The sequence below is a fragment of the Protobothrops mucrosquamatus genome, unplaced genomic scaffold, assembly GCF_001527695.2.
Source record: "Protobothrops mucrosquamatus isolate PMUCROS unplaced genomic scaffold, P.Mucros_1.0 scaffold_219, whole genome shotgun sequence".
Classification (NCBI taxonomy): domain Eukaryota; kingdom Metazoa; phylum Chordata; class Lepidosauria; order Squamata; family Viperidae; genus Protobothrops; species Protobothrops mucrosquamatus.
The window spans coordinates 68,568-87,280 of NW_015386295.1; the positions used below are offsets into that span (position 1 = coordinate 68,568).

General features: G+C 44.4%; 1 protein-coding gene across 1 annotated transcript in view; it reads left to right on the plus strand.

Annotated features, from left to right (window-relative positions):
• Positions 1-18,713, plus strand: part of LOC107298650 (dymeclin) — a gene marked incomplete at its 5' end in the record, with an annotated part of 114,696 nt that overhangs the window by 48,911 nt on the left and 47,072 nt on the right. The window contains one exon of the mRNA XM_015828032.1: positions 6,450-6,552. Within this exon, the coding sequence (XP_015683518.1) occupies positions 6,450-6,552 (103 nt within the window). The remainder of the gene's footprint in view (positions 1-6,449; positions 6,553-18,713) is intronic.

Here is an 18,713-nt window from a genome sequence, read left to right on the forward strand (position 1 = left end):
GGGACCGAGTAGAGACCTGAGGACCGGAGCACTCACAAGCTTGTAAATAGCGTGTGCGTGCTCCCCTAACTTGATATGGTCCTCTGCTCCCGCCATATCTGCCCCTCCCACAGATCGTACTAATTCCTCCCTCCTCCTTCAACCCCCCACCCTCCCCCCCCACCCTTTCTACACCGCAACCCCCAGACATGGCTGGTCCCTCCCAGGCCAAAGTCCACCGTTTCACGTGGCTTAAAAACAGAGAAGATGGAACTGACAATCTAGAGCAGAGGTGGGGAAAAGATGGCGCCCTTTATGACTGGTGGACTTCAACTCCCAGAATTCCTGAGCCAGCTTTGCTGGCTCAGGAATTCTGGGAGTTGAAGTCCACCAGTCATAAAGGGCGCCATCTTTTCCCTACCTCCGATCTGGACCATTGACTTCAGCTTCCGGGTGCTGGAATCCAAATTAAAGCCTCCCAGACCGATGACTTCCAGCCTCAGACATCACCTGACAGGAATCTCATCCTCTGTACGGTTCATTGATTTCTCTGCCTAGCTGCTTTTTTACAGTTAGGAACTATTTAAAGTATTTAGTTGGACTCTGCCTGCCACAACTCCGATTCATTGTTTTGTGTCCCGTTTTCCTATCGGACGTTTCAGTTCCGCTTGGGTCCAGTCCACCGTTGCCTCCCTACCCAACGACTGGATTGGCCCAGGGGTTGGATCTTGGCCCAAAGCTCCTGATGTGTTGACTGGCACCTGTCAGTTCCAGGCAGGGGATTATCTAGCCTTCGTGTAATCAATCCAAGAGATACTGTCAAGTCTCGGATCTTCCTTCCTTCCTTCCTTCCTTCCTTCCTTCCTTCCTTCCTTCCTTCCTTCCTTCCTTCCTTCCTTCCTTCCTTCCTTCCTTCTCCGGTGCTTTTCTAAATTCATCTTATCAATTAGGAGCTGACCGTTTGTTCTTCCATTTCTTCTCTGCCTTGGTGGAAAAAGCTTCTTTTCAACTTGATGCTGCGGGACTGCATCAGCTGCAGCTAGTTCTCAACTTATGACCACAGTTGAGCTCGTTGTTAAGTGAGACATTTGTTAAGTGAGTTTTGCCCCTTTTTACTACCTTACTTGCCACTGCTGTTTCCCCATGGACAGGTCGCAAAAGGGGATCACATGACTCCGGGACACTGCAGTGGTCGTAAATATGAGTCAATTGCCAAGCATCCAAATTTTGATCAGGTTATCGTGGAGGTGCCGCAGTGGTCGTCCGTGTTAAAAACGGTCATAAGTCATTATTTTTAGTGCTGTTCTACAGTAACTTCAAACAGTCACCGGATGAACTGATGTAAGTCAAGGACTACCTGTGTTACACCAGTTAGTTGATGATGATGATGATGATGATGATGATGATGATGATGATGGAAGAGACCTTGGAGGTCATCTAGTCCAACCCCCTGCTCAGGTAGGCAACCCTACATCATTTCAGACAAATGGCTGTCCGGCCTCTTCTTGAAAACTTCCAGTGTTGGCGCATTCACAACTTCTGGAGGCAGGTTGTTCCACTGGTTAATTGTTCTCACTGTCAGGAAGTTTCTCCTTAGTTCCAGGTTGCTTCTCTCCTTGATGAGTTTCCATCCGTTGCTTCTTGTCCTGCCTTCAGGTCCTTTGGAGAAGAGCCTATTCTTTGGGGCAGCCCCTGAGATATTGGAAGGCTGCCACCTATGTCCCCCCTCGTCCTTCTCTTCATTAAACTAGACATGCCCAATTCCAGCAGCCTTTCCTTATATGTTTTAGCCTCCAGTCCCCTGATCCTCTTTGTTGCTCTTCTCTGCACTCTTTCTAGAGTCTCAGCATCTTTTTTACATCGTGGTGACCAAAACTGGATGCAGGATTCCAAGTGTGGCCTTACCAAGGCCTTGTAAAGTGGTACTAACACTTCACCTGATCTTGATTCTCTCCCTCTGTTAATGCAGCCCAGCACTGTGTTGGCTTTTTGGGCAGCTGCAGCACACGGCTGGCTCCTATTTAAGGGATCGTCCACTAGGACTTCGAGATCCCTCTCACAGTTGCTACTATTGAGCAAGGTACAAGGAAAGTTGTTGGTAAGCATGCGTAATTGGCCTGTAATTGCCTGGTGCTGCCCCATTATTATTACATCCCTTTTTTTATATACACATAACTCAAGGCAGTAATCACATTTAATATTCCAGCCTCCCTATTTTCCCCACAATAGCAACTTTGTGAGTTGGGTTGGGCTGTGCCCAAAATCACACACAGCCAACTGGGAGACCGGGAATTGTGTCTCCTGCTTTCTAGGCCAGCACTCTGACCTCTGCATCAAACTGGCTCCCACATCTATCTAATCCATCTGTGTGGCCACTTAACTGTCGTGTCATCAGAGTTTAGTTAGTAGGACATGAGAGTTCCTTTCAGATCCGTCAAAGAAATCAAGTTAAATTATGTCTACCGCATTCCCACAATGCGTTAAGGAAGTTATTAAAAAAAAAAAAAGTTAGTCTGGATAGTTAGTTAGTCTGCTGAATACATTAGTCTGCTGGATAAACCCATTTGTAGTAATAATTACTTTATTTTCAACGTACTTTTGCATTGATTTTGTTATACTCCATTCCACAAGCTTCCCAAATCACATCCTTTTTGAACGCAGGAACATTGACTTTCCTTGTTTACCTATTAAATTATATTTCGTCTTTCTAAACGAAGAGCTTAACCTCCTTTTATTTTCCATACGCTAAACATAGCATGTAGATAATAGTGGTCACTAATTTTATGAATCGGTGCTGTTTCTGAATTTTATTTTATTTTTTTAATCGAGAGGTTTGAGAGATCATTTCAGCAACAGTCCCAAGTCTTTATCTGAAATCTGTATTTTGGGCTTAATGATTAACTTTGGTGAACCGCTTTATTTAATGGCATGACATCTGTAGCTAGGAGAAAAAAAATTTCTTGTGAGTTGTTCTTTGAAGGGAAGGGAAACATGAGCCTCTGTTTTCCTGCTAACTGCAAACACCGTCAAACGTTGTTATCCTGTGAAGTGAATTGCTTGAAAAGCTAAACTTGCTTTGATCAGCCTGGGTAACAGATAAATAGCTTATAGCTTCTAAATCTGGGGTCTTCCAACTTGGCCCTCTGATGACTGGTGGACTTCAACTCCCAGGATTCCTCAGTCGGCCATTTTGATGAAAGTGTGGGCTTGGATCCAGACCAGGGGTCTTCCAACTCGGCCCTTTGATGACTGGTGGACTTCAACTCCCAGAATTCCTCAGCCAGGCAGGCTGAGGAATTCTGGGAGTTGAAGTCCACCAGTCATCAAAGGGCCAAGTTGGAAGACCCCTGCTCTAAATAATGTTTACAGGCAGCCCTCCAGCCCAATATTTCTTTCACTAAGCAAGGTGGTTGTTAACTGAATTTTGCCTCATTTTACAGCCTTTCTTGCCACCCTCGTTAAATGAATTGTGGCAGTTGTTAACAGTAACACGGTCATTAAACGAATCTGGCTTCCCCATGGACTCAGCTTGCCAGAAAGTCGGAAAAGGGGATCACATGATCCCAGGACACACTGCGACCGTCATAAAGATGAGTCAGTTGCCAAGCATCCGAATTTTGACTACGTGACCCTGGGGATGGCACAAAGGTTGTAAGTGTCTATTTTCTGTTCTATTCTATTCTATTTTCTGTTCTATATTCTGTTCTGTTCTATATTCTGTTCTATTCTTTGTTCTGTTCTATTCTGTTCTATATTCTATTCTATTTTATTCTTTGTTCTATTCTTTTTTCTGTGCTATATTCTATTCTGTTCTATATTCTGTTCTATTTTTTGTTCTGTTCTATTCTGTTCTATATTCTATTCTATTTTATTCTTTGTTCTATTCTATTTTCTATTCTATTCTATTCTATTCTTTGTTCTGTTTTATTCTATTCTATATTCTATTCTGTTCTATATTCTATTCTATTCTATTCTATTCTATTCTATTCTATTCTATTCTATTCTTTGTTCTGTTTTATTCTATTCTATATTCTATTCTGTTCTATATTCTATTCCACTACACATTCTGTTCTGTTCTATTCTATTCTATCCTATTCTATTCCATTCCACTCCATTCTTGGACGAGAAGCAAAATCTCTTCATGGAAAAACAAGAAAGTCCAGCTGCCTTTTGAGAAAGCCCCTTTGGCACAGCCATTGACCTGGATGACTGAGAATCTCCACAGACAAGGAATCGGTTGCATTTACCAAATTTGGGGAGAGCAGTGAAAACGCTCCTGACTTCCTGAAGCATGGAAGCTCCTGTCAATCTTTTTCCAACGTTCAAGAGCACCATAGTTGATAAAACCAGAGCTAGGTCAGATCCGGGGTCAGGACCCGTAATCCCTGCAGATGCATTTGAACCTCTACACCTGTTCCCACAGTCCTTGTCTACCCTGGAGTGTGGAATTTGAATGCCCTATTTTTCTAGAATTAAAACGTTATATATACAGGCAGTCCTGGGCGTGCAACCATCTGTTTAGTGACTGTTCAAAGTTCCAGCGGCGCTGAAAAAAACAACGTAGGACCGTTTTCACACGACCGTTCCAGCATCCCCCCCCCCGGATCAAAGTTCAGACCCTTGGCCAGTGGCAAGCATTCGTTGTGATAGTTCAGGGGTAGGCAACCTTGGCTCTTTTATGACTGGTGGACTTCAACTCCCAGAATTCCTGAGCCAGCCATGCTGAGGGGAAAGGGAGAGGTTTCCAAGCTGAGCCAGGCTGACTCAGGAATTCTGGGAGTTGAAGTCCACCAGTCATAAAAGAGACAAGGTTGCCTACCCCTGGTCTAGACTCTAGGCCTAGGGTAGGGGTAGGCAACCTTGGCTCTTTTATGACTGGTGGACTTCAACTCCCAGAATTCCTGAGCCAGCCATGCTGAGGGGAAAGGGAGAGGTTTCCAAGCTGAGCCAGGCTGGCTCAGGAATTCTGGGAGTTGAAGTCCACCAGTCATGAAGGGGCCATAGTTCCCCCATGCTGGCTCAGGAATTCTGGGAGTTGAAGTCCACCAGTCATAAAAGAGCCAAGGTTGCCTAGCCCTGGTCTAGATTCTAGGCCTAGGGTAGGGATCTTCAAACTTGGCTCTTTTATGACTCGTGGACTTCAACTCCCAGAATTCCTGAGCCAGCCATGCTGAGGGGAAAGGGAGAGGTTTCCAAGCTGAGCCAGGCTGGCTCAGGAATTCTGGGAGTTGAAGTCCACCAGTCATAAAAGAGCCAAGGTGGCCTACCCTGCACGGTCCCGTGTGATCTGCATTTGTAACCTTCCCAGCAGGATTCTGACAAACAAAGTCAATGTGGGGGAAGCCAGATTTGCTTAATGACCGCGTGATCCACTTAGCGACGACAGCCATTCGCTTAATCACTGCGCAGGGAACGTTTGTGAAATGGGGCAAAACTCACTTAACAAACCGCCTCATTGAGCAGTGGTAATTTTGGTCTCAACTGTGATTTTAAGTCTGGGGTTTCCAATCCTATTTCTTTGCTTCAGTCTTTGACTGAAGGGTTTGTCCCTCCTGACGCTTTTATAATAATAATAATAATAATAATAATAATAATAATAATAAAGTTGGAAGGGACCTTGGAGGCCATCTAGTCCAACCCCCTGCTCAGGCAGGAAACCCTAGACCATTCCGGACAAATGGCTGTCCAGTCTCTTCTTAAAAACTTCCAGTGTTGGAGCATTCACCGCTTCTGGAGGCAGGTGGTTCCATTGGGTAATTGTTCTAACGTTTTTTGACAACTAAAACATTAGGGCAACTAAAGGAAACTGTAGCAAATTTTTCATTTTTCCACAAGGACATTTTGGTGGGTTCAGCAGAAAAAACGTAGGGCTGGCTTTTGAATTAGAAATATTAAAATTAACCCTTGGTTCATTTTTTTTTATTCGTGGTAGGTGGATATACTTTTAAGCCATCAAGCGTCCTAAGATTGTGGCAAAAAAAAAAAAGTCAGAATAAATGCTCAACTTGCCGCGATAGCCGGGACGAAGGGAAATTTCATGAAAAAAAAAAAAAAGGATTAAAGAGCAGGAATTATCCAAGTTCTTTACCTTGAATTGTGGCTCTGGATTAACTTATATCTGCAGTGTCTCCTGGCAGTCCAAACACAATGTTTGTTTTGTGATCTACTTTGGAAATGTTCTGCTTTCAAACTAAATATGTCCTTTGTAGAATTCAATTTCTGAGAAAACACTTTATAAACTCTTTTTTTTTTTAAAGTTACCTCTGCAAGGTAAAGTTTATATATCGATGTTTCTCAAGCCTGGCAGCGTGGAAGATGCATGGACTTCAACCCCCAGAATTCCCCAGGGCACACATCTCCAGGTTCCCAAGCTCGAGAAACACTGCGCTAAATTGTTTCATAAAAAAAGAACACCTTCCCTTGATTCCTATGAAAACAATATACTTGTTTTTTTCCCCCTTCCCCTCCAGCTTGTTTTCGTTGTTGTCCAAAAAGCACAACAAAGTTTTGGAACAGGCCACGCAGTCTCTGAGAAGTTCCCTGTCTGCTCCTGATTCTCCACTTCCAGATTACGTGAGTATCGAATATAATCTTTTAAGGAAGAAGTCAAAATACATCCCCTCGGTTTGCACAAGTCTATTAAAGAGTGTGACAGCCTAGCAACCACCATCACCAAAATATAGGAAGTTTGACTGGTGACATCATGTCTGAAACTCCCTAAAAGATATTTTTTTAAAAAAACCAAAAAAAAAAAACAACCCTTGCAAATGGCAAAATGAGAACCATGGTGATTTTTACCAAACATTTTATTCTTGTTTTCCTATCCTGAGCATTTGCAAATGGTTCCCGCTGCAGTAGGATTGTCAGTGGAAAGGAGAACACAACTGAGAACAATATGATAAAACGGTGACACGTCTAGCATGCCCTGTAAACAAGCCTTAGGTAGCAAAAGGACAGGTCTGGTTTCCAATTTAGCATTAAGAGCCAATTTGTGTTGTGATGACGGCACCAGGCTAGACGCAGGGAGGCTGTGAGTTTTAGACCCACCTTTGGGTCAGTCACTGACAGAGGGATAGAATCAAGATCACGTGAAAGGTTAATACCACTTTACAAGGCCTTGGAAAGGCCACACTTGGAATCCTGCATCCAGTTTTGGTCACCACGATGTAAAAAAGATGCTGAGACTCTAGAAAGAGTGCAGAGAAGAGCAACAAAGATGATTAGGGGACTGGAGGCTAAAACATATAAGGAACGGCTGCTGGAATTGGGTATGTCTAGTTTAATGAAGAGAAGGACGAGGGGGGACAGGATAGCAGTCTTCCAGTATCTCAGGGGCTGCCCCAAAGAAGAGGGAGTCAAGCTGTTCTCCAGAGCACCAGAAGAAGGCAGGACAAGAAGCAANGGGGGGCTTGGACATGCAAACCAGGATTGCTGCCCCTGGTCTCTTCTGCTGAGCCTGGAGGAGCTGCCTGGCTACAAAATCATGAGTTGCTATAAAAAAACAAAAACACACAAGCATTGATCCAAAATAAATCTTGTGAGTGGCTAACATAGGAAAACTGGGCGGGTTTATCCTTCCCATTAAAAAATATGGTTTGAGAATGGATTGTTTTATTATCTGTTTCTGATGGGAAAATCTCATTTTATAAAGACGCAAGATTCTAGGCTCGTACTTGATGCCTAGATTAAAAATGTAATTGTTAAAAATGATCTTTCTTAACTTTAATCGCCCATGAAATCATTCATTTTCTTTGGCAGGGAGGGGAAGAGTTCCACCCAAATGTATTTATTTATCATTTTTCAGGGAGTCAGGGCCCTGTCAGGGTTTGAATCCTCCGACATATTTCACAGGAGGATTCCTAAGTCAGTTTTCAGAAGGGAAAACAGTTACTGTGCTGTAAGCCTCACTGAAATCAGATTTAACAGAACAGAATAACAAGCAGTTGGAAGGGACCTCAGAGGTCATCTAGTCCAACTCCTGAAGGCAGGACGAGAAGCAACGGATGGAAACTAACCAAAGAGAGAAGCAACCTACAACTAAAGAGAAACTTCCTGACCGTTAGAACCAGTGGAACTACCTGCCTCCAGAAGTTGTGAATGCTCCAACACTGGAAGTTTTTAAGAAGAGACTGGACCGCCATTGGTCTGAAATGGTGTAGGGTTTCCTGCCTGAGCAGGGGGTTGGACCAGATGACCTCCACGGTCCCTTCCAACTTTATTATTACTATTACTCCCTGCTCAAGCAGGAGATCCTACTACTGTCAACGCTGCAAATACTGTATATTCTTGCTTTGACAATATGCAGAACTGTCTGGTATTTTTATAGTTAAACCAGGCAACAGGGAAAAAGGGAGGAGAATAAGGATAGCCCGGGAGAAAGAAACCGGAAGTAAATCACATCTTCCAAGTTGATTGGAAGATGTGAACCATGACCCCCAAAAAAGGGAGTGGGAAATGCTTGGAATGTTATGCGTAAGGGAAGAGAAGCCAAACCTAAGCATTTCCACCATGCTGTACTGACGTCTCTGTAACCTTAATAAATGCTTTTAGGAGAAAATATGCCTGAAAGTCCTTTTAAGTGTTCCGTTAATCAGACACATGACATCTACACCATTTCAGACAAATCATTGTCCAATCACTTCTTGAAAACCTCCAGTGATGGAGCATCCACAACTTCTGGAGGCGAGGAGCTCCACTGGTTAATTCTTCTCACTGTCAGGAAATTTCTCCTTAGTTCCAGGTTGCTTCTCTCCTTGATGAGTTTCCATCCGTTGCTTCTTGTCCTGCCTTCAGGGGCTTTGGAGAAGAATGGACCCCCCTCTTCCTTGTGGCAGCCCATCAAATATTGGAACCAGTTATGGTGTCACCCCTGGTCCTTATTTTCACTAGACTAGACATACCCAATTCCTGCAACCGTCCTTCATATGTTTTAGCCTCTTTGATGTTCTTCTCTGCAGTCTTTCTTGAGGCTTGACATCTTTTTTATATTGTGGCAGCCGAAACTGGATGCCGTCTTCCAAGTGTGATCTTACAAAGGCCTTTAAAAAAAAAGCGGTACTAGCAGTCCGTGTGATCTCGATTCTGTCCCTCTGTTAACGCAGCCTATGACTGCATTGGCTTTTTTTTTGATGGTTTGAATACACCCAGATAATTTATACTACCCAGAAATACTTTTGAGCCAAGAGACTGTCCAATTTCCAAACCTTTCCCCCAAAAATGTAATATTGGAGACTTCTAAGGATTGATGGATAGGGTGAGCTACAGGGATGGTTTTATTTCAAAATCCTTCCCTCTCTTGAGAACGGTGGACGTATTCTTCGTTGCAAGCCAATGTTCACTTTTAACCCCATTCACACAGTTGGCTCTTGGCTACTCTTTTAAACCAGGGAAGGCCAAGAATTGGGGTCTGATTCGCATCTGTAAGCCGGAAAATATCTATGACTTCAATTGGATTCGTTGAACATTTAGGGTCGGCATGGAAACAAGGAAAGTGTTATTCGTATAGATCACAACAACCCATTAAGTTATGTTTATTTGTTTTGGGGTGGGCGTGGCCAAAGGCAGTAAATTAGACCACCCCTTGAATGACTTTGTGCAAATATGAACGCAGGGGGAAAGAATAATATCATTGTGCCCGACCACAGAGTGCGCCCGGAGACAAGCTGGAGGCTGTTTATTCCGACCGTTCCCAGGTTTTCCGTCCACATGAATGTGGATGTCCCACTCATTGCTTCCCCGCCAGTTCACAAGTTTGGTTTTTTCTGAATGAGGCAGGTCATTCAGAGGCAATTCCATCAAAAAGCCTGGACCGCTTTCCCCTTGCAAAGGTCAAGCATGGTGGCTTTGAAATGCTGCTTGCCAAGATTACAGGAAAAGCCCAAGGACTGCCAGAAAACCTTTTCAGAGTCTCCAGTCTTCGGGATCTTGCGTAGAAAAAATGAATGAAGCAACTCACATTGCAGTGCATTCAGCTTGCATGGGCTTGACGTAGAAAGGGGGGTGTTGCAGATTCAGAGGGAGTAATTCATTGGAATCGCTCTTTTTAAAGTCATTTTAATAACGTCTTTTAAGTCTCTGAAAGCTACTTGAAGCTGTGGTAGACAGGCTGAGCCACTGGTCCCTTCAGGTATTAAGCCCAGCCTACAAGGTGGTTTTGTCTTTTCCTGCCTGAAGCCCAAAAATATATTTAAAAAAAAAGGTTTTGTCAGACTCAAAAGCACAAATGGATAGCTTTGTAAACTTGGTGACTTGCTCATGGGAAGGGCTTTAATGAGAAATTCCCAGACAATGCATTAAATAAAATTAGGGTTGCTTTATGAATTGTGGGTAAATGAGCAATGTTCATGAATTTCTGATTTGATCTTGTATTCAGTGATTTCCCGGAAAAAAACAGCATGGCTTCTCCATTCTTTTAACGTTTTTCACAATGTGGTGTTGTTGTTTTTTAAGCAAAAGAAGACAAAGTTGTGATAATTGAACATAATTAAAAAAATGGGTTTTTTGGAACTACTTGGTAGCCACACATTACAATGAGGAAGGACACATATTCAGTTTTGCAGCTACTATGATTTTTGATTAGAATAGAATAGAATAGAATAGAATAGAATAGAATAGAATAGAATAGAATAGAATAGAATAGAATAGAATAGAATAAAGCTGGAAGGGACCTTGGAGGTCTTCCAGTCCAGCCCCCTGCTCAAGCAGGAGAAATACCATCTCAGACAAATGGCTGTCCAGTCTCTCTTAGAAAGCCTCCAGTGATGGAGTGCCCACGATTTCTGGTGGCCAGCTGTTCCACTGGTTAATTGTCCTCACTGTTAGAAAGTTTCTCCTTAATTCCAGGTTGCTTCTCTCTTTGATCAGTTTCCAGCCGTTGTTTCTTGTCCTCTGGTGCTTTGGAGAATAACGTGACCCCCCTCCTCTTCTTTGGGGCAGCCCCTCAAATACTGGAACACTGCTATCCTGTCTCCCCTATTTCTTCTCTTATTTAGACTAGCCCAGGGGTAGGCAACCTTGGCTCTTTTATGACTGGTGGACTTCAACTCCCAGAATTCCTCAGCCAGCCTGGCTCAGCATGGAAACCTCTCCAATTCCCCTCAGCGTGGCTGGCTCAGGAATTCTGGGAGTTGAAGTCCACGAGTCATAAAAGAGCCAAGGTGGCCTACCCCTGGACTAGCCAAACCCAAGTCCCGCAGCCGTTCTTTGTATGTTTTAGCCTCCAGGCCCTGGATCATTTTAGGATCCAAAAAGATCTAGACCAGGGGTGTCAAACCCTCAGTGTCACGTTTTTCATACTTAACGACCATTGCAGCGTCTCCATAGGTCAAAGGATCAAAATTCAGACCCTTGGCAACTGACTCGTATTTACGACGGTCACAGCGTCTCCCGGGGTCACGGGATCCCCTTTTGCCACCTTCTGACAAGCGAAGTCAACCGGGGGCAAGCCGGATTCACTGAACAACCATGTGACTAATTTAACAGCCGCAGTGATCCACTTAACAACGGGAGCAAGAAAGGCTGTAAAACGGGGCCAAGCTCACTTAGCAGCTGTCTCACACACTTAGCAACGGAAATTCTGGGCTGGGTTGTGGTCGTAAGTTGGGGACTACCTGTCAGGTCACATAGGCAGTCGCCGGGTGAAATGCTGGGGGTCCTTTTTCCAGCGAACGCTCCTTGTCGACAGCTGATGAAATCTCCCCTTCCCCAGTTCAGACCCCTCTCCGATTTTGCCTCCGGTAAATAAAAAGCAGCTGCCGGTTTCCGCATTTAAACTCTTGGAGAGAGAGAGAGAAAAAAAAAGCCTCCAGCCCCTGAAGCCCCATCTGGAACTAATGTAGCTGGTAAAACAAAGCTAAGAAGAAAAAGTCAATGTTTGTTTTATGTGGGATGAATGACTTCGGTTGGGGTCCTTCTAATTTGGCCATTAGGAGGCTTATTAAAAAGGAGTATTACAAAGGTGGTTTCCAGAAAGAGATTGTTTTTTTGTTCTATCTTGTTATTATATTTGATTATAGCCAAAGCAGGGAGCGCTTTATAAATAGCCCTTCATTTCATTCCCCCAGCAGAGAGGCAAAAAAAACCAAAAACAAAAAAAAACCCCAGTAATTTTACTGTCTTTATGCCTTGGTGGATGCTAAATTGCTCCCTTATATTGCTTTAGTTCCTTAAAGCAAATGGTATTTTAGAAGTCCTATTTAATTTCCCCTCCCATCCTTTGGCATGTGGACCCTCCGGCTGAACAATAGCAACGGCTGCTTGTTGGTTGCCTTTTGGAGGAGCTAAAAGTTTTAGGGCGAACATTATACCTTTGGAGGGAATATATATCACTTTCACTCTGTGTAAAATCTACACAGCATACTAAAAAGCAGAGATGTCACCCTGCCTACAAAAGTGCGTAGAGTCAAGGCCATGGTTTTCCCGGTTGCCATGTATGGCTGTGGAAGTTGGACCATAAGAAAGGCTGAGAAAGGCCAAAGAATGGAGGCCTTTGAACTCTGGTGCTGGAGAAGACTCCTGCGAGTCCCCTGGACTGCAAGGCGATCCAACCGGTCAGTCCTAGAGGAGATCAACCCCGACTGCTCTTTAGAAGGCCAGATCCTGAAGTGGAAACTCAAGTCCTTTGGCCACCTAATGATAAGGAAGGACTCCCTGGAGAAGAGCCTGATGCTGGGAAAGATGGAGGGCAAGAGAAGAAGAAGGGGACGACAGAGAAGGAGGTGGATGGATGGAGTCACGGAAGCAGGAGGCCTGAGCTTCAATGGACTCCAGAAGATGGGAGAGGACGGGAAGGCCTGGAGGAACGTGGTCCGTGGGGTCGCGATGGGTCGGACACGACTTTGCAACTAACAACAACAACATCACTTTCACTGTGTGTAAAATCTAGACAATACAGGAGGTTGCAAACAATTGCCTGGAGTTGCTGAGGGGAGGACTGCGGGCTCACTGTCTTTAGTATGTCGTGTTGAGAACTGTGGGTTGCCTGAATAAATACAAAAGCAGCTGGGATGCTAATTTTAAAAAAATCATGGGCATCTATGGATGGGACATCGCCATACCTTTCATAACTAGTTGGCAGTAAGGAACAATGGGCAATTATTCAGATGCTGTGAGAGGGGGCATCCCCCCCTCCTCCCTTCTCTATTCTTTTCCCTTCCTCCTTCTCTCTTCTCTTCCCCCCGTCTTCTCCCTTCTTTCCTTTCTCCCTTCTTCTGGCTTCTCCCTATTTTGGACAGAGAAAGTCATCACCAAGCTACAGAGAGGTCAAATGGGTGGCATGGGAAGGCTGTTTCGGTTGTATTTAGCTCTATAACTGGAAAAGAGGTTCCAAAAGAGACGTAGGAAACGAAAAGCTGATGCACTTCAAGGGTTTCTCCAGTGTGCCGTACTTATGTGACTGTGATCTAGGTCAGGGGCCCCCAACCTTGCCCCCTTTAAGACTTGTGGACTTCAACTCCCAGAATTCCCCAGCCAGCCATGCCAACCCTCCAGAAGACAGGCTTAGGATACAGGAGGATCTGGACAGACTTGAACACTGGGCGCTATCTAACAAAATGAAATTCAATGGTGAAAAAAGTAAGGTTCTACATTTAGGCAAGAGAAACCAAATGTACAGGTATAGTATAGGGGGTACCTTGCTCAATAGTAGTAACTATGAGAGGGACCTCGGAGTCCTAGTGGACGATCCCTTAAACAGGAGCCAGCCGTGTGCTGCAGCTGCCAAAAAAGCCAACTCAGTGCTGGGCTGCATTAACAGAGGGATAGAATAAAGACCACGTGAAGTATTAATACCACTTTACAAGGCCTTGGTAAGGCCACACTTGGAATCCTGCATCCAGTTTTGGTCACCAGGATGTAAAAAAGATGTTGAGACTCTGGAAAGAGTGCAGAGAAGAGCAACAAAGATGATCAGGGGACTGGAGGCTAAAACATATAAGGAACGGCTGCTGGAATTGGGGATGTCCAGTTTAATGAAGAGAAGGACGAGGGGGGACAGGATAGCAGTCTTCCAGTATCTCAGGGGCTGCCCCAAAGAAGAGGGAGTCAAGCCATTCTCCAAAGTGCCTAAAGGCAGGACAAGAAGCAACAGGTGGAAACTAATCAAGGAGAGAATCCAATCTAGAACTAAGGAGAAACTTCCTGACAGTGAGAACAATTAACCAGTGGAACAACCTGCCTCCAGAAGGTGTGAATGCTCCAACACTGGAAGTTTTTAAGAAGAGACTGGACAGCCATTTGTCCAAAATGGTATAGGGTTACCTGCCTGAGCAGGGGGTTGGACTTGATGACCTCCAAGGTCCCTTCCAACTTTACTACTACTGCTGCTGCTGCTATTATTATTATTATTATTATTATTATTATTATTATTATTATTATTATTATTATTATTATTATTATTTCAGCTGTGAAATAAGGGAGAGGAATTTAGCTCCCTGGTTAGGGACAGGCCTCTGTACTTTGCCTCTGTGGAGAGACGTACCACCTTTGTGTCAATTTCCTCAAGATGAAAACGAGACTGTCCATATATAGATATGGTGATTTCGTTCTGTCAGACACCATTTATTCACTAAAAATGAAACTAGACTAATGTACCGAACTCATTTACTCATTGTCTACCAGCTATTCCCGTAGCTTTTAAGTGTCTACTTGTGGTTGATGGGAAGATGTTTTTGAGGTAGTGTTTATTTGCAAGAAAGATCTGCATGAGCTGAGGGAGTCCATGCATGAGACTTGGGTCTGGCCATCAATCAGATTTTTAATTGAATGATAATAGAGAGTTAAGACACTGTAAGAGAAGCCTTCTTCAGATAAGGCCTTACAAAACACATAGATAGACAGACAGACACATACATACATGTATGTATGTATGTATGTATGTATGTATGTATGTATGTATGTCTATATATCTATGTCTGTCTGTCAATAGATTGTTGTCATTAGTTGCAAAGTCGTGTCCAAACCATCGTGACCCCATGGACCACGTTCCTCCAGGGCTTCCTGTCCTCTACCATCTTCTGGAGTCCATTGAAGCTGACGCCTCCTGTTCAGTGACTCCATCCAGCCATCTTATTCTCTGTCATCCCCTTCTTCTTCTCTTGCCCTCCATCTTTCCCAGCATCAGGCTCTTCTCCAGGGAGTCCTTCCTTCTCATTAGGTGGCCAAAGGACTTGAGTTTCAACTTCAGGATCTGGCCTTCTAAATCTAAAGAGCAGTCAGGGTTGATCTCCTCTAGGACTGACCGGTTGGATCGCCTTGCAGTCCGAGGACTCACAGGAGTCTTCTCCAGCACCAGATTTCAAAGGCCTCAATTCTTTGGCGCTCAGCCTTTCTTATGGTCCAGCTTTCACAGCCATACATTGCAACTGGGAGTCGATAGATAGATAGATAGATAGATAGATAGATAGATAGATAGATAGATAGATAGATAGATAGATAGATAGATAGATAGATAGATAGATAGATAGATAGATAGATAGATATGAATAGAGATAGATGATAAATAGATAGATATAGATATAGATATAGATAAATTTCTTAACCAACGGATCCAGTGTCCTCCGAAGATGCTTCCATAGTCATATGGCCATCATGATTATGTGCCAAAGTGCACAGAATGCTGTTATCTCCCCACCGAAGTGGTACCTATTTATCTCCTCGCATTTGCATGCTTTCAAGTTGCTAGGTGGGCAGGAGATACACAAACACACACACACACATACACCCACGGGGGGGGAGAGAGAGGGTGTGCCTCCCAGGTCCGTGGATTTGGCAGATGATCCTCAACAATTATAAGTATGCACAAAAGTACATAGAACAACACATAATAGACTTACTTTCACTACCAGAACAAAAGATAGACTATCACAGCAGGTATACTGTATCTTGGGGGCAATCTTGATGTTGAATGACTCGGGGACATAAAGCTGACGTTTCAACCAGGACACTCCCTTAAGGATGCACTCCAACCTTCATCCTGGAGAGTGTGCTTGTAGTACACACACACACACACACACACACAGGAAAAGTAAGATGATATAACCAGAAACACAGATATCTGAGCCTCTATACTAGGGCCCGGTTCCAAGTTTCCCACTTGCCCTATCTGTAGGGTCTTCCACCTTATCTTTTTCCCAGCATTTTGCTCGATGGAGGAGGAAGAGCAGAAACATCGCATTGCTTTGCAGCAGTTGTACAAAATTTCCCACACAACAGTTTCTCTGCATATTTGCTGCGTGCCTGGCCATATAGCCTGCAGAGGCTTGGCGTGGTTTTTATGTATTTATTATTATGATCCAAAACTGAAGTTACTTGGTTGGCTGCAGCGAGTAGGCTGTGGAGAGTTGTCCTAGATCAGGGCTAGGCAACCTCGGCTCTTTTATGACTCGTGGACTTCAACTCCCAGAATTCCTGAGCCAGCCATGCTGAGGGGAAAGGGAGAGGTTTCCAAGCTGAGCCATGCTGGTTCAGGAATTCTGGGAGTTGAAGTCCACGAGTCATGAAGGGGCCATAGTTCCCCCAGGCTGGTTCAGGAATTCTGGGAGTTGAAGTCCACAAGTCATAAAAGGGCCAAGTTTGAAGACCCCTACCCTAGGCCTAGAGTCGAGACCAGGGGTAGGTAACCTTGGCTCTTTTATGACTTGTGGACTTCAACTCCCAGAATTCCTGAGCCAGCCATGCTGAGGGGAAAGGGAGAGGTTTCCAAGCTGAGCCATGATGGCTCAGGAATTCTGGGAGTTGAAGTCCACCAGTCATGAAGGGGCCAAAGCTGGCTGAGGAATTCTGGGAGTTGAAGTCCACAAGTCATGAAGGGGTCATAGTTCCCCCATGCTGGCTCAGGAATTCTGGGAGTTGAAGTCCACAAGTCATAAAAGAGCCAAGGTGGCTTACCCCTGGCATAGACAACTTTAAGACGGGTGGACTTCAACTCCCAGAATTCCTGATCCAACCATGCTGAGGGGAAAGGGAGAGGTTTCCAAGCTGAGCCAGGCTGGCTCAGGAATTCTGGGAGTTGAAGTCCACCAGTCATAAAAGAGCCCAGGTTGCCTAGCCCTGGCCTAGACCCCTCAAAAGAAGCCAAGATTTCGGCTTCCTGGGCAAAGTGAGGTGGCTGACTCCAGAAGTCGGTTGAATTTGGATACCATTCAAAGGCAGTAAAATTGATATTTTTGTCGCCTGTTTCCTCCTACGGAAAATTAAGTCTTCAGTCTCAGATTCAAAAATGGCTGCCACAGATTTCTGCAGCTCAAATTCAGGAGGATTTGTTTTCTCTTGAACAGGATGGGTTGGTTGAGCAGCATCGCTTCGATAGTTTTCCATCCCCTTGCTTTACCAACTTGAGAAAATAAAAATAAGTCTTTTAATTTTATTTTTTTAACTAGTGGCAACAGTCCACGTTGCCCAAGTGCTCCATATATATCTGAGGGAAAAGGGAACGGAGGGGGTTAACCTCCAAGCGACTGCTGCTTCCGTAGATGGTCCTTTTTTATATAATGTATTGTATTTCTGAAGAAACTAGGTTGACTTGAAACCCAAGTTGCCTCAGGCAAAATTCTGAGGGCTGCTGCTAATTTTTGCTTTTCCTCACATAAGGAGAAGGGAAAAAGGAACAGAGCTTGCCCGTGTTTGTCAACACACCCTCAGCCTGGGGAAAAATGAAGAAGTCCTCAGGATTGTGAATTTTTCCACTTCCCACACTGATCTTTTCAGCTTGTTTGTGTATCCGAATCACAGGGGAACTCCTGTTACACTGCTGTGGCATTCAAAAAATATTTAGTTTTTTGTTACTGTTGTTGTTGTTGTTGCTGCTGCTGTGATTATTGTTTGCCTCGTGTTTCATTGGTTTGTTGACGTTTCATCTGAGGGCCTGTTAATGAAAATTCCCCAGAAATCTTAGCCGTTACTTCTCACTTTTAATTTGGGAGCCAGCCATCATGCCAGGCTGACAGGATTTCCTTCAGCGACAATTAAGTGGCTCCAAAGTGGATTTAGAGGAGACGGTGGGGCGGTTTTGCCTCTCCTGAATGCAAACTCTGGGCTTAATTCCGTCGCTTCGGAAAGCACGTCCACAAAGGCAGGGCCACGGAGCTTCCAGGCCGGTTCTTATTACAGTACCTGAAAGGGTTTCATTTGGGGCACCTTTCCTGGTGTACAAAAGGGAGGGAGGGAGGGAGGGAAGAGAGGGAAAGAAGGAAAGAAGGGGGGAGGGAGGGAAGGAAGGAAGGAAGGAAGGAAGGAGAGGGAAGAAAGGAAGGAAGGGAAAGAAGTAATAGTAATAGTAGTGATGATGATGATGATGATGATGATGATGATGATAAAGTTGGAAGGGACTTAGAGGTCATCTAGTCCAACCTCCTGCTCAGGCGTACAGTATACCATTTCGGACAAATGGCTGTCCAGTCTCTTCTTAAAAACTTCCAGTGTTGGAGCATTCACCGCTTCTGGAGGCAGGTTGTTCCATTGGTTAATTGTTCTCACTGTCAGGAAATTTCTCCTTAGTTCCAGGTTGCTTCTCTCTTTGGTTAGTTTCCCTCAGTTGCTTCTTGTCCTGCCTTCAGGCGCTTTGGAGTATAGCTTGACTCCCTCTTCTTTGGGGCAGCCCCTGAGATACTGGAAGGCTGCTATCCTGTCCCCCCTCGTCCTTCTCTTCATTAAACTAGATATACCCAATTCCAGCAACCGTTCCTTATATGTTTTAGCCTCCAGTCCCCTGATCCTCTTTGTTGCTCTTCTCTGTAGGA